The sequence below is a fragment of the Rhinolophus hipposideros genome (genome assembly GCF_964194185.1).
Source record: "Rhinolophus hipposideros genome assembly, chromosome: 23".
Taxonomy (NCBI): domain Eukaryota; kingdom Metazoa; phylum Chordata; class Mammalia; order Chiroptera; family Rhinolophidae; genus Rhinolophus; species Rhinolophus hipposideros.
Genome location: NC_138069.1, coordinates 42,247,427 through 42,263,528, shown reverse-complemented (window position 1 = coordinate 42,263,528; position 16,102 = coordinate 42,247,427). Strand labels below are relative to the sequence as shown.

The following is a 16,102-nucleotide window of genomic DNA, read 5'->3' as shown; positions in this document are numbered from 1 at the left end:
CTCTGGGCTGCTGGCCCAGGAAAGGCGGCCCCTCCCTCTCGTCTCGGTCAGGGCAGGGAACCGCTCCCACGCACACCCTAGGCTAAGCACTGCAGTACAGGCTATAATCTTGGAGGACAGAGGTTTAGGATACTACTATCTCTTTTGTTTAATTAAAATAAGCTGTATTAATTGATTGAAAACTGATTGATTAATTTCAACACTCTACTGTTATTTACAAATTGACAGCTGTTTCACCCCTGGAGACTAAAAGGAGGGGAAAGAGTGTAAGAAGACTTATTTTTCATTTTGTATTCTTTAGGACACTTTCATTTTTTAAAAAATGTACTTATCATTTTTATAATGAAAACTAAGAACACTTCCATACATTTCTCCAGGCAAACAGGCAGACTGGTTGCAAGACACTTTCTGTTACAAATAGAGGAGAAAATGTCTTTTAACATCCTGACTGAAATATATCAATGCTCAGAATTAACTAAACATGCAGAATTCTGTGAGATCCAGGAGAAGAGTCAGTATGTGACTAACACCACGATCTTCTAACAGGGTCATTAAAAAAAGACAATGCTAAGTGAATAAGCCAGTCACAAAAGGACAAATACTATGTGATTCCACTTAGAGAAGGTTGTGAGAGTAGTCAGAGTCATAGAGACAGAAAGGAGAATGGTAGGTGTCAGGGACTGGGGGAGGAGGGAGGGAATAGAAATGTAATGTTCAATGGGGAGAGAGTTTCAGTGTGGGAAGGTGAAAAAGTTCTGGAGACGGATGGCGGTGATGGCTGTGCAAAAATGTTAATATACTTAACGCAACTGTACACTTAAAAACGGTTAAAATGGCAAATTTTTATGTTACGTATATTTTACCACAATAAAAAAAAAAAGGTGTGGCGGTATACTTACACATTCAAATCATAATAATTCTTCAAATGAATTATTTCCTCAATATATCCATGTGCTACATCTGGAAATCTTGCTTCCTGCAAAGGAATGAAAACATTATTCATATTTCATCCACTAGAATGGTTTCAAATTGCACTAAAAACCAGATGGCAAAAAGTATATAAAATAACTACAAACTAGAAAAGGGCTATAAAAAAGCAGGTTTGTATCTGGCTTAAAATTCTACACGAGGTGCCCAGATTTATCTGTCTACATAAAGTATGGACCCTAGAAAGGTCCCTAGAGAGCACCTGGTCCTCTGCCCTCATTTTGCACGTCCATTTTTCATTCTTTCAATAAACAATGAACATCTCTGCCTAGGCAATGGGAGTCCGAAGACGAATATAGTATTAATACAGTATTATCTATTTCTCACCCTCAAGAAGCACATGACCTAGTGGACCAGATGGAAACACCTGGGAAAAGAAGGGTTAAGAGACTATTCAAAGGTAAATGACAGCCCAGCCAGGACAGAACTCCCTGCACTACTTCCAAGATCAGTGCTATCCAACAGAACTTCGTGCAGTGATGGAAATCTGCTATTCTGTGCTTTCCAATATGGCAGCTGTTCAGCCCCATGTGGCTTTGAGCACTTCAAATGTGACTGGTGTCATTGGAAGCAGAACCAAAAATGTTGTTAACTGTAAGACATGTACACTTAAAAGGCCACGTGAGGCTGCCACACTGGACAGTGCAGCTCTAGGTAACCTCATAACCCTGCTTTAAGGATTTGATTTTGGAATTCAGTGCCTTTTTAAAAACTGGGAAGATCGCCCTTATGATAGCACCAGGGCAGGGCACTCACGATCTGCAGCTAGAATCCCAGCGGGCTGGCTTGCAGAGGGGTGGGGGCGGGGGTGGAGGTGTTAAGGACAGATTAAGGAATCCTGATTCAATTTTCATGTTTTCAGAGTTTCTCTTCTAGTCTATATATCTAGCTAAAAACCCCTTTGGAAAATGAAGTCCACAGGCACAATGTTTTTGCAATAAAACTCAGTATATTTAATGTCTATAATCATTTACTTAATAAGATAAAACTTACTGTTTCTTTCACTAATAGTGCAACGACTTCTTGATCGACCTCAGGAGCTGCTTGGCCCCAAAGGTTTTCCAAGTTGGGCTCCTGAGATCCTTGCAGTGGAAAGGCTGGACCTGGCTCGTCCTCATCTATTGCTAATTGTTGGTCTTCAAGCTCTCCTAGAGGATGGGCAGGCTGAGGAGAAGAGGGGCCTGGAATCCCATCCTGCTGGGCTTCTGGTCTTGAAAAAGCTGGCCTTGGGAAAGCCAGCCCTGGGTGTTCACGCTGATACAACAAGGGGCCCAGTTCTCCTTCAGGCTGCCGCTCCTGAGGAACAACCTGGTTTGTTATCTCACGGGGCTGCTGGTTTAGAGACTGTAAGTAAGGATGGTCTAACCAGTAGTCGTCTTCGATGGTCTGGTCATCTAGGACCGCAGTCGGATCTCCAAGGTTTGATAACAGCTCTGTCTCTGAGTCTTCAGATGACTGGTTCTGGGTGTCCAAAGGATCGCTTTCTGGATAAAGCAGGCCATTTTCTTCCCAGATAAAGATTTTCGGCCCTGATCTGGGGTTGACAGTATCAGTTGCTGCTGCATTATGACTTGGGCCAGGTTTGGGTTCTCTTTCTGTTTGGCCATTTGGCTTAATGAATTCAGAGACTCCAGGAGGCCCAAGATGCAGAAATTCACCGTAGTCATCCTCAGAATCATCCTGTGCCCCAGAATCAAACAATGAACTGTTACACACTGAAAAATAGCTGCTTTTATTTGAGTCAAAGGCTGCGCTAGACTTTTTAGGCCTTTCTTCTCCCAAACTTTTGAGATCTTGCCACTGAGCAGCTGGTTTGATGAGATTGAGTCGTGAGGTTTGAGGTTTACTTGTCTAAGAAAAAATGAAATTTTAATAATAATTCAATTTCTTTCCTATGTCTATGTCTCCTTATGTACTTATACTGAGTTTGTGAGATACCACAGGAAATAACAAAAACACCCGTCAACAAAACCTATTCTTCACACTTACTGTAACACTGAAATTTGATACTATACTAACTGTAAAAATCAAAGTAGCCATTCGTAGATTGAAGCCTGAATTATAGTTTGAATTATAATTTCACCTGAGACCACTAAAACAAAAACAACTGTATAGTTGAGGAAATGACAAAAAAAATGCGAACATAGTCAAGGAATGAGAAATGTTCAATGAACATATGAAAAGAATCTACATCTCATTAGTAATCAGCAAAATGCAAATTAAAATAAGATTCCTCCTCCCCTTGTAAGACTAACAAATTTTTTTAGTACACTAATAATATCAAGCATTGCTAAGGATGTGGGAAAACTACTGGTGAAATTAGAAGAGCAATTTGGCATTCTTTATTAAAATTTTTAAAAGTATATCCTTATGCTCTATCAATATCACTTTTTTCCGATCTATCCTACAAACCCTTATGCATCTAAAGGGGGCGTATACAAGGACATTCATATAGAAGGACATTCATTGCAACAATGCTTGTAACATAAAAAGAAAAAAACTGGAGATGGAGACATTCGAAATGAACTAACCCGATACCCCAGCGATGGAAACATTCTCAAGTTTACCCCTAACAGGTTAAGTAAACTATCATTTATCTGCTCTACAAAATACTCTCCAACTCCCCCCACCGCCCACCACACACACCCCCCCACACATAAAGGGGTAGCTCTATTATGGGATCTGAAATGGAAACCTCACCAACAAATGTCATTAAGAAAACTTGCAAAACAATACACAGAATGATTCTTTATTAAAAAAAAAAATCAAAGCAGGCATAAACATGACCACCTCTAAAAGCATTTACATGTAAAAACACACACGCTCCAAGACAAAGATCTGGACGCAGACCACACTGATAACAACGGGTCTTCTGGGAAATCCCCAGGCAGGAAGGGGCTGGTGAAAACAGACTTTAGTTTTATCTGTATTGTTTCTATTTCTATAGAGAATGTAATTAGGTGTTGCTTGTAAATTTAAAAAACGGAAATGGATGTCCAATTACAAGATAGCGGAATTAAGGTGTCTCTCTCTGACCCTTCTGTCAAATCACCCCAATCCATGGATGAGAATGAGATACAAAACTGATAATGTTTGATGAAACCAGCAGACATTTGTAATCCCAAATCACAATATACATGAGGAGAAACTGATAAACGAAGTGAGGGAAGAACAACCACAGACTTCAGGCAAGGCAGAGAAAGATTCAGAAAGGCAAAAAATTTTCAAAGGCAAGTTTTCCAAATTAGGTGGTATGCCCTGGGGGCCAAAACCAACAATCCTTTGTTTGGAACAATGGGAACCTCCACCCCATTTGGCAGCAAGGAGTTTTATGAGGAGGTTAGACTGAATGAGGACACCTATCACTGCCAGAGGAAGGATGGAGAGAACTTTAAACTGAGATGCTCTGGAAGCAGCAACCTCTGCCCGGTGGCAAGAAGTAAAGGCTGAAAAAATATAAGCTTACATGTACAAACAGCCCACCCCCACATCCTCTATCACCTTTAAGGAGGAGAATTCCTGTGAGCCAAGAACAGTGCCTGAGCCCTTCCCCAACGTAAGTGCCTACAAAGAACTGGTCCAAGAAAACTTCAGTTGCATTAAAAGTTGAGTAATAATAAAAAACAACCAGCACAGAAACTATATAAAGATACCTAACTATTAAAAACAGAAATGGTAGATGAGTAACGTACTAGAAAATCAGTACTACACAGATGAAATGACAAAACATAGAAACAAGGACACAAAGAAGTAATGAAATAATTCTCTCTTTAATATAAATGTTTTAAGTCATGGTTTTGTACAAATAAGGTAATCACCAAATGTTAGGAGAGGAAGTGAAGAAGCTGAGGGTCAAAAGATACACTTAAAGCTGATAAATTAAATGACACATGAGGACACCTTTGAAAATATAAAACTACTTGAAGAACTAAAAAAAATAAAACTAGATTAAAAACCTTTCAATCAGCAAGAACACATACTCCCAATATTAAAAAAACAAAAATTCAAAGATATAGGTAATACAGTAAAAGATTATTTTTAAAAGCGATAAAAATATAAAGCATATTAAATACTATAAGAGAACTAAAAACAAACAGTAAGTCACAATAAATACAAATGAGATCAATTCACCTATTAAACTGAAAAGTCTCTTTTATAGAACCACTAAGTAAAAGCCAACTGTATAGTTAAGAGTTATTGAAACACAGTGATTCTGAAAGCACGTGGGTAAAACACAACAGTGAACTTCTGATTCCAGTAATGGCATGTTAGATCCTTCAGATTAACCCTTCTACTAAGTAAAAGCAGAAAACCTGGTCAAAATATCAAAGCAAAACCAAAACCAAAACACCTACGTGAAAGCCTCAGATATAGGGGGACCGGATCTAGGAGGAAGAAATCCAGCAAAATGAGTCCCACATTGGGATAGTGTTTCCCTACAGATGCATCTGCCAATTCCAGGCGCCGGTAAAGAATGAGAAGATGCAAAATTCTGATATCCTTACTGAGGAGCTAAGGGCACAAAATTCAGAATTCACAAGGTTCGGAAGGGTTCTGGCAAGTCTCAAGCTCTAGTGTGAGTCCCTGAAGGAACTGAATAAGGGTAAACTAGAAATACATGTTGGACCTCCCAGGAACCAAATCCTAGTTTGGATAGATGAAATCCCTGAATCGGAGATTGCTAACCCGTAACACCTCTAAGAAACAAAAGTGGGCTCTCTCTGAAGAAAGATAACATCATCTAGAACCACAAATTTTCACATATAATGACTCTATCATATAATGACTTTATCATTCAATAAAAAATAACTATGCATGCAAGAAGTTGATGCAACATAACAGAAAACCAAACCAAGAGAAGTGACAAGGGAAAACAAACCTACAGAGGTTTCAGACAGTGAAGTTATCAGACTCAGATTCTAAAATAACATGCTTGGCATGTTTAATGACTAAAAGACTAGATTGAGAATTTCAGCAGAGAACTAGAACTTGTTAGAAACAAAGAAACAATCAAAGGGAAATTCCAGAATGGAAAAATACACTAACTGAGATTAGGAATCAATGAATGGGTATATAGCATTTTAAATAAACAGAATTGAATAGAGAAATAAGTGAATGGGAATACGGGTCAGAAGAAAATAGACAAAATAAGGCATAGATATAAAATAATTAAAAATTAGATAATAGAAGACAATACAGTGAAAAGGTTTTACCAACTATGTAACTGGAGTTCTAGAAGAGGAAAGAGAGAAGCAATATTTGAAGAAAAATACAAATATTCAAGGACAGTGACTTGATTTCAATTTTGAAGATCTAAGAGGCTAAATTAAAAAAACCCAAACAATAGAAATGTAGGTATAACACAGGTAGACTGCAGAAATCAAGTAAAAAAAGTTAAATTCTTAAAAGCATCAGTATATATTGTCGTCAAAAGAAAAAATAAGATTGACTTTTCAAGAGAAAAATGGAAACCAAAAAAAAACTGGAACAGTATCTTCCTACTGTTAAAAGAAAATATAACTGCCACAGAATTCATACTCATGAAAATATTAGATTTATTGTAAAGGAAATCTTAAAAGTTCTTTTGGGCAGAAGAAAAATAATCTTAGCTTTAAGGCCACAGATGCAGAAAGAAATGAAGAGCAACAAAAAAGATAAAGATTTAGAGAAGGCAAAGTGAATGCTGACTGTATAAAACAAAAAGCATGTTGTAGGGTTTTTAAAAATGTATACACAATTAAAATCTGTATAAAATGCAGCACTTATATTGGGAGGTAAATATATAAAGTGTTCTAAAGTCTTCGCATTATCCCAGAAGTTTAAAGCACTAATTTATATTAGTGCTGAAGCCTCCACTATGTGAGGAAGGCTGAAGCAGCCCTTGAAATAGATCACATGTATTAGACATGACACCAAAAACAAATGACAAAAAGAAAAAAGAGATAAACTGAATTTCATCAAAGTTTAAAACTTTTGTACTTCAAAGGACACTATCAAAAAAGTGAAAGACAATTCACAGAATGAGAGAAAATACCCATAACTCAGATATCTAATAAGGAAGTAGTACGCAGGAAGTATAAAGATTCAATAATAAAAAGACAACATACTTTAAAAATGGGCAGAGGATCTACGTAGTTATTTCTCTAAAGAAGATATACAAATGGCCAATGAACACATCAAAAGAGTTGTTCAACATCACTAGCCATAGGGAAATACAAATCAAAACTGTAATGACATACCACTTCACATCCACAAGGATGGCTGTAGTAATAAAAAAAAATAACAATCGTTGGCGAGAATTTGGAAAAACTGGAACCCACATACACTGCTGGTAGGAATGTAAAATGGTGCAGTTGCTATGGAAGACAGTCCAGTAAACACAGAATTACCACATGATCCTACAATTCCATTCCTAGATACATACCTACTCTGGTCTGAATGTTTACATCCTTCCCAGCTCCCCCAACAAATTCATGTTAAAATTCTAAACCCCAAAGGTGATGGTATTTATAAGCGGAACTTTTGGGAGGTGCTTAAGTCATGAGAGTGGAACTCTCATGAATGGGATTAGTGACTTTAGAGGCTCCAGAGAGATCCTTAGCCCCTTCCACCAATGTGAGGACACAGCGAGAAGGCACCAGCTATGAATCAGGAAGAGGGCCTCCACCAGAACACAACTATGCTAGTGCGTTGATCTTGGGACTTCCCAGCCTCCAGAACGTGAGCAATACATTTCTGTTGTTTACATGCTACCCAATCTGTAGTATTTTGTTAGAGCAGCCCAAGTGGACGAAGACAATACCCAAGAGAAATGAAAACATATGTCTGTACAAAAACTTCTACATACATGTTCACAGCAGCATTATTCATTATTCATAATACCAAAAAAAAAAAAGAGAGAGAAGCAACCCAAATGTCCATCAATTGATGAATGGATAAACATGTGGTATATCCATACAATGGAATAAAAGAATGAAGTACTGATTCATACTACACCACAAATGAACCCTGAAAACGTCATGCTCAATGAAAGAAGCCAGCTGCAGAGGACCACATATTGTATGATTTCATCTATATGAAATGTCCAGAAGAGGTTAATCTATAGAGACGAAAGATAGATTAATGGACTGTGTAGGATGGGGGTTTGGGGGACGACAGCTAAGGGGAATAGGGTTTCTTCTCGGGGTAATAAAAATGATCTGAAACTGACTGTGGTGATGGATGCCCAACTCTGTTTAGATTCTAAAGGTCACTGAATTGCATGCTTTAATGGATGAATTGTATGGTATGTAAATTATATTCCAATAAGGCTGTTTTAAAAAAGGAATGAAGTACCGATGATACATGTACCACATGAATGAACCTTGAAAATGCTAAGCCAGTTAGAAAATATCACATACTGTATGATTCCATTTATATGAAATACACATAACAGGCAAATCTAGAGATAGTGAAAGATTAGTGGGGGGGAGATGGGGGAAATGGGGAGTCACTGCTTAATGGGCACAGGGTGTTTTTGGGGGGTAGTGAAAATGTTCTAAAATTGTGTTGATGGTTGCAAAACTCTGTGGATACACTAAAAACCACTGAACTATACACTTTAAATGAATGAATTGTATGGTATGTGAATTTTATCTCAATAAAGTTGTTTTAAAAAGGTAAAGAGAGATCCCATGTAGAAGCCTTTGAAGAGAACAATGCCTGCCAGCCTCTAGTCTAACACTGTCCCAGCTCCCACACCTCTGACAATAACGACGTGAGAGGGCTAGCCTGGTGGCTCAGGTGGTTGGAGTGCTGTGCCCCTAATGCTGAGATAGCCGGTTCGATTCCCACATGGGCCAGTGAGCTGCACACTCTACAGCTAAGATTGTGAACAACGGCTCTCCGTGGAGCTGGGCTGCCGTGAGCAGCCGGAGGTCGGCGTGGGCTGCTGTGGGCTACCACGTGCTGCCAGAGCAGCCAGTGACTGGCAGCCAGTGTGAGCAGCCAGCACCTGTCGAGAGCTGCTGTGAGCCGCTGTGAGCGGCCACTGACGACTGGCGACTGACTGCCTCAGCTGGGGGAGCAAAAGGTTCATAGGACCCGCATGGGCCAGGGAGCTGTGTCCTACACAACTAGACTGAGAAACAACGGCTTGAACCGGAAGAGGGGGCACAGGGGTGGAGGAAGGGAGGCAAAAAGAGCCATGTGAGAGATTCCAAACCAGAATGACCCAGCTGAACACTTCTCCAATTCCTGATCCACAGAAACCAAGAGACAGTAAAACGACAGCAGTTGTTTTTAATTAAGTTTTGAGGTGATATATTATATAGCAATAAGTAACCAGAATAACATAAAAGAATGAATAAAGAATCAATAACTCAAGAAGTTAGTAAAAGGATCATAAAATAAATGCTAAAGAAGTATGTTAAATACGCTAAAGAGGGCAAGAATAAAGACAAAAGAAAAACGAATAAGAAAACAAAGAAAGCATTATGAAATAAATCGCAGAGCTGTTTCTTTTGTAGAGAAAGGAAAAGACGGGATAAGTGAAGATAATGGTTAGCTCATCAAATCAAGAAAAAAGGGGAAAAACACAAAGTACACAAAATAGAAAAAGAAAATGGAGGCACCATAGATTCAAAGAAAGTAGAAAGAACAGCAAGCTATGTTATTTAATTCTATTAAATACATTAAAGTGTTGAAGAAGTGACTTTTGAGAAAAAATATGAGTGAATAAAACTGATACTGAAAGCAGCAGATGATCTAAACATGTCAATTACCTCCGAGGAAGCTGAGACCGTTTCTAAGAACTATCCTCCATGAAAAGCAACAGCACACGACACCTTCCCAGCAAACTCTATCAAATCTTTAAGAACAGTTAACACCAATGTTACTTAAAGTGTATCAGAGCACAGAAAAAGAAAACTCAACTCTTTTCATAAAGTCAGAATCATGTTTATAAAAACAAATCTGTCGAGGATACCAAGGCACACAGATACACCTATGGGCCAATCTCACTCACGAGATATATGGAGAAAACCCTGAACAGAATCTTAGCAAATGGGAACTGCCAGCACATTACCATTATTACATTATAATACCATTACCAAGTGGAGTCTATCCAGAGAAAGAATAATTTACCACATTAACAAATCAAAGAAGAAAAATCATATGATAATCTCCACAGATGCTGAAATTGAATGTGATAGAATTCTATATTCACTAATAAAAATCTGAAATAAAGTAGATGACTACTTACTTAACATTATTTTAAAAAATGTTATCTCAAGCAAAAAGTCACCAACCACACTTAGTGAAGAAATATTAAAGTATTCCCATTTATGCCAGTGGCTGTTTTTCTTATTCCCATTACTACTATTACTTAAATTTATTTTTGAGGAGTTATCATTTAGTATAATTAGACAAAAGAAAGAGTAAGCATAAAAACTGGAAAGGAAAAACGTGTAAGTTATCACCTGCAGATAGATCAGATACCATCCCTTGAGAAATTATCAGGATCAACTGAAAAAATGATCAGAGACAATAAAAACAAGGTGATTGAGTATGAAATATATTATTAAAACCAATAGATTTTTAAATTGACAAAACTTATTCTTAGTTAGAAAAGGTCAATATTATAAAAACCATTCTACAAGTATAACCATAACATTTGTTATCTATCTATCTATCAGAACTATTATAGAAAAGCTGATCTTAAAACTTATGTAAAAATATAAGCAGAAAAATATCCAGGATTCTGAAAAACGTAGAGTAATAAGGGAAGACGAGTACTACCTGACATTAAGATACAATTAGAAGGTTGTAGTGATGCCAATAGTGTGGCCTAGTACATGAACAGTCAGACAGAGCAACAGTACAGAGAAGTCAAGCCCAGAAAACAGACCAAAATATACGGCTTCTGAAGCTAAGGGGACATCAGGCAGGGTGTAAAGGGGCTGTTCTCAGAAACAGAACAAGTTCTAAGAAGAGTGCTCCGAGTGTAGCAGCAGCAGTGCTCTCAGCTGTTGCACAACAAGGCCCCAATACCCAATACTGAGGGGCTGAAGCAATCAGATCACTAACTTGCAAGAACGCCTCATCATGGTAAGTTTAAGAAAACTCACTTCCGTCAGGATGACATCATCATCCAGGTCTTCATCATGTGGGTGAGGAGCTGGGGTGACCAGCATTGGAACCGCTTCCTCATCTGAGTCATCAGATATGGTGATGGGTCCATCTCTGAGATTGATCCAGTCTAAAAGCAGGCAGAAAACACTGTTACGAGGTGAGCATAATCACATTCAGGCCTTTAATTTAGCTTTGGCACACAAAGGGTCAAACCTAAAGCGAAGTTCATGGCTACTATTAAATTAACTTATCTCCTCAAGCAGCACATGCACTCAAGAGCCATGCTGATTTGGGGGAGGATTTGCCACGGTCCTCACTTGCCCATTCCAGAAGACCAGCCCTGTGGAGGTCCACTCTAAAGAGATTCTGAGGCAGAGAGGCACTAGACACCGGGCATGGGGTCCAAAGAGGAAAGGAGTACCACTGAAACAGCATAATGAATAAGACCCCGGCTTCGTTCTGCTGCTCGATTCCCTGAATGCTGGCAGACTGTCCTAGATTCTATATGCTGGAAATTGTAGCTTCCTCTCTGAAAGAATTAGACCAAGAAAAGGACACTTACAGAAAACCACCTCTGGGACCCAATGAAAAAATTGGTTTGAAACCTATCACCTTACAGTGAAGCCCAATGGTTGACAAGACACTCCCCAACACACCATATATAAACACATTAGCTTCTAAAAATATACTTTAAAAAATTAAAGTATAACAGAGCAAAGTCTATGACTCAAATGTATATATAACTCCATGAATTAATACAAAAGGTCCACACTACGTGACCACGATCCCTAAATCAGTAAATATAACATTTCTAGCACATTAGTAAGTAGTCTCTTAACTTTGTAGATTAGTATTGCTTGTTTTTTGAGTATACATTCTCTTGTTTCTGGCTTTCTTGCAAATATGATGTCTGAGATGTATTCATACTGCTGCATGTCACAGTAGTTCTCTTTGATGGATATAATCCATTACACGACTCTATCATGAAGTATTCTTCTGTTGATGGACATTTGGATTGGTTCTAGTGTTGGCTACATTGGGTAGTGCTGTTATGAATATTCTTGTACATGTCTCTTGGTACGTGTCTCTCATTTCTGTTGGGTACCTTCTAGGAGCGGAAGTGCTGAGTCATAGGGAAAGCATATGTTTAATTTTAGTAGACAGTACCAAACAAGTTGCCAAATTGTGCCAATTTACACTCCTACCAGCAGTGTATAATAGTACCTGTTACTTTATGTCATTCTAGGAACACAGATACGTTCATTCATTTATATATTTATCTATAGCTACTTTCATGCTACAATAGTATAGGTGATTAGTTCCAATCTTATTGGAACTGCAAGGCTAAAATAGTGACAATCTGGCCTTTTCATTTTGCTGAGCCCTGGATTAGATTATTAAATTCCCAGCTTTACTTCTTATCCAATATATGCATTTTAGTTTTGACAGTTTTGGTCTTCTCATGCATATTTGTTTCCTTTAAAACATGACATTAGATGCATCTCATTACGCTCTAACAGGCTGTATTTTCATTATCATGCAATTCAAAATATTTTCCAATTTTCATTGTGATGATTCTTTGAAACACGGGTTATTCTGAAATGCATTCCTATTTTCCACACATATAGGGATTTTCTTAATTAACTTATGGCTTAATTTCAATGTGGTTATACAACACTGTACGGTTTCAATCCTCTGAAACTTGAAACTTGCTTTGTGGTTCAAAATAGGGTCAATTTTGATAAATACGTTAGGTACGATAACTTTGGTAACTACCAAGTTAAAACACACTATTAATAAAATCCTTAAAAAATCGGTATTTCTTTTATAGTCCTCATAATTTGCAGGTTTTTTTTTTTTTTTTAGAACAGGACTTTATTGGGGGAACAGTGTGTACTTCCAGGAATTTTTTCCAAGTCAAGTTGTTGTCCTTTCAGTCTTAGTTGTGGAGGCGCAGCTCAGCTCCAGGTCCAGTTGCCGTTTTTAGTTGCAGGAGGCGCAGCCCACCATCCCCGCAAAGGAATTGAACTGGCAGCCTTGTGGTTGAGAGCCCACTGGCCCATGTGGGGATCGAACCGGCAGCCTTCGGAGTGAGGAGCACGGAGCACTAACCGCCTGAGCCACCGGGTAGGCCCCATAATTTGCAGTTTTAAGCAAATTTATTTTTCTCAATTTATCTGCTTAGTAAAATGTGCTCATTTTTTCCAAAAGCCAAATCTACCTAATTTACCCTTTGTTGAAAAAAAAATCATCTTCATAAGCACAAATATTATCACTGGGAAAATAACAAAAAAACTGGTACAACCTCTTCTTCCATGTAATTTATACTTGTAAAAAATAATCTTTTCCTACTCATCAGAATGAAGTTTTTCTTTTTAGCCGATCTGTAAATGTGAATTAGGATTTCACAGGAAATTTCATATCCATTTTGGAAAGAAGTTACAGAAATGTAGGATCCCTTCCCTTTAAGAATCAATGAATTTCCCCAAATTTACAACATTGAAAAATGAAAGATTACACATCCGAAAATTCCCTGTAAGGCTAAACTAAAACCTTTTGGCAAAATAGAAATTAACCTTCCATTGTATGAGGACCAAAAATGCTGAAGTACCACCTTTGCAATTTGGAATCACACAGGCCTGGAGGAGTATTCCTTTGCAGTCACCACTCCTTCAAAAACAGAGAAATGCCACTGTTCTCATACTTCCACCTCTTAAGATCCCGTTACTGCACATTCACAGCTCACTTTAGCCTGCTAATTAATAGCTTATTAATCTACTTATGATGGAAAATTATTTTTTTTAATTAGTTTCGGGTATACAAAGCAACATATATTAATAGTTAGACATTTACACTCCTCACAAAGTGATAACCCTTCTCCCCCAAGCTAGTACCCCTCTGACATCTTATATGGCTGTTACAATACCATTGACTATCTTCCTTCTGCTATACTCCACATCCCATGACTACATATATACTAATATACATATATTTAGTTATAGTTCATGTACAATATTATTCTACTTCAGCTTCAGGTGTACAACGCATTGGTCAGGCATCTACACAGTCTATGAAGTGATCTCCCCAATAAGTCCAGTGCCCATCTGGCACCTTACATAATTTTTACAACATTGTCGATTACATTCCCCATACTGTGTTTCATATGATGGAAAATTCTGAAACATCATTCATGCCAGCCAGTATTACCATGTGACACAAAAATTCTAGTCTGATGAGTCTATGTACACCTGATGTTCTGAGGTCTAAAAATGAAGTGTCTCTGGGTTCCACATGGTACAAAACAGGTTCATTTCAAACAGTAACCGTAGCCTTAGAGAAAAAGCAACAATAAAACGTGGAAAGTGAGAAAAAACACTTGCCTTGTCTCTGATGGCAGTGAAAGTTGAAGTGCATGACCTCCTCGTTGTTATTTCCCTCTGCCATCTCCAAACGCAGACACACACGTGTGCTTGCTAATACGTAAACATGGTGACCATCTGTTCCAAAGGGTCTGAAAAAGAAGGAAAAACCATTAGGAATGAGGGAGTATCAAAACCCTCCCCATATATCTGCTCAAGGTAGCATTCTAAACTTATGGTGGAAACATTGCTAGAAAGAAAACTAAAAAGCTAACAGAAGAGAAAAAAAAGAGAAAAATAGAAAAATAATTAATGCAAAAGAACATATAAAAGAGGAATAAAAAAATCAAAGAACAGATGGGACATATAAAAAAAAATACATTTAAAAACTCGATTACAGCAACCTATGGAATTGAGAAAATATTTACAAATCATGTATCTGATAAGGGGTTAAAATCCGAAATACATAAAAAACTCATCCAACTCAATATCAAAAATACACATAATCCAACTTAAAAATGGGCAAAGGACTCAAGATATTCAAATAGCCAACAGGTACATGAAAAGATGCTCAACATCACAATTCATTAGTGAAATGCATATCAAAACTACAATGAGATATCATCTCACACCTCTGAGAATGGCTAGTGTCAGAAAGTCAACAAGTAACAAGTATTGGTGAGGACATGGTAAAAAGGGAACCCTCGTGAACTGTTGGTGGGAGTATAAATTGGCACCACAACCGTGCAAAAAAAACTTGATGCTTTAGCAATTATAGTGGAAGATACATATCCCCTAAAAACCTAACAATCCACTGCTAGAAATCTGTATTATAGAAACGTATGCTTCTATGTACCAGGTCTATGCATAAGAATGTTCAGAGCATTATTTCCAAGAGCCCCAAATCTAAAGGGACTCACATCAATGATGAAACGGACATACATTGTGGTATGTTCATATAATTAAAACCTATACAGAAAAAAAAATGAAGCTATTAGTCACACACAACATGGACAGATATTAAAACATAATGGTTGACTGAAGGAATCCAGACATAAAAAATATACTGAATGATTCCATTTAGATAGTTTAGGCATGGGCCGAGACTTAATTGTTTGGGCGAAACACCTTTGTGCATGCTGTATTTCACAACGGAAAAATGAAGGGAAATAAATCCATTATAAGGTGGGGGTGGGGGAAGTGGTTACAAACAGTAGTTGTGGATCAGGAAGAAAGAATTATTGCTTTTAATTAAGTCTGCAGTTTGATTTTCTTGCTTCACTTTGATGAAAATTAGATGAAAATCAATAAATAAGAACCAACGGGATACAATTATTACTGCTATGGGGACTCTTTAGTTCCATAATCCTATCTGTAACCTTCTCCCTCAACGTTTTTCTTCTTCTCTACGAAAATCTCAATTTTCTTTGCCTTCCTGGGAGAAACCATGTGCTTTAGAGGAGGTAGGCCCCAGACTCCAGCTTCTCATTAAATGCTTTCAAAAAGTTAATAGTCAAATAATATCAGCATTTTTCCAACTTAGAGAATACAAAGTTGTCAATCAAGACTATGGTAGTTTTACGAGAACTTTCTAGATCTATGACTGGACAAAGGTATCTCAATTTTGAAAAACTGCAAATCCAAAC

At 37.8% G+C, this 16,102-nt stretch overlaps 1 protein-coding gene across 7 annotated transcripts in view; it reads right to left on the bottom strand.

Moving 5' to 3' along the window:
• RNF216 (ring finger protein 216) overlaps window positions 1-16,102 on the bottom strand; it is a 141,459-nt gene that overhangs the window by 96,150 nt on the left and 29,207 nt on the right. For 5 of the 7 annotated variants that reach the window (XM_081035532.1, XM_081035533.1, XM_081035531.1 and 2 more), the window contains 4 exons: window positions 14,478-14,608; window positions 11,094-11,224; window positions 1,981-2,838; window positions 900-976 (listed from right to left, as the gene is read on the bottom strand). In XM_081035532.1, the coding sequence (XP_080891658.1) occupies window positions 900-976; window positions 1,981-2,838; window positions 11,094-11,224; window positions 14,478-14,541 (1,130 nt within the window). In that variant the 5' untranslated portion in view covers window positions 14,542-14,608. The remainder of the gene's footprint in view (window positions 1-899; window positions 977-1,980; window positions 2,839-11,093; window positions 11,225-14,477; window positions 14,609-16,102) is intronic. The other 2 variants (XM_081035537.1, XM_081035536.1) reach the window with 1 other exon arrangement.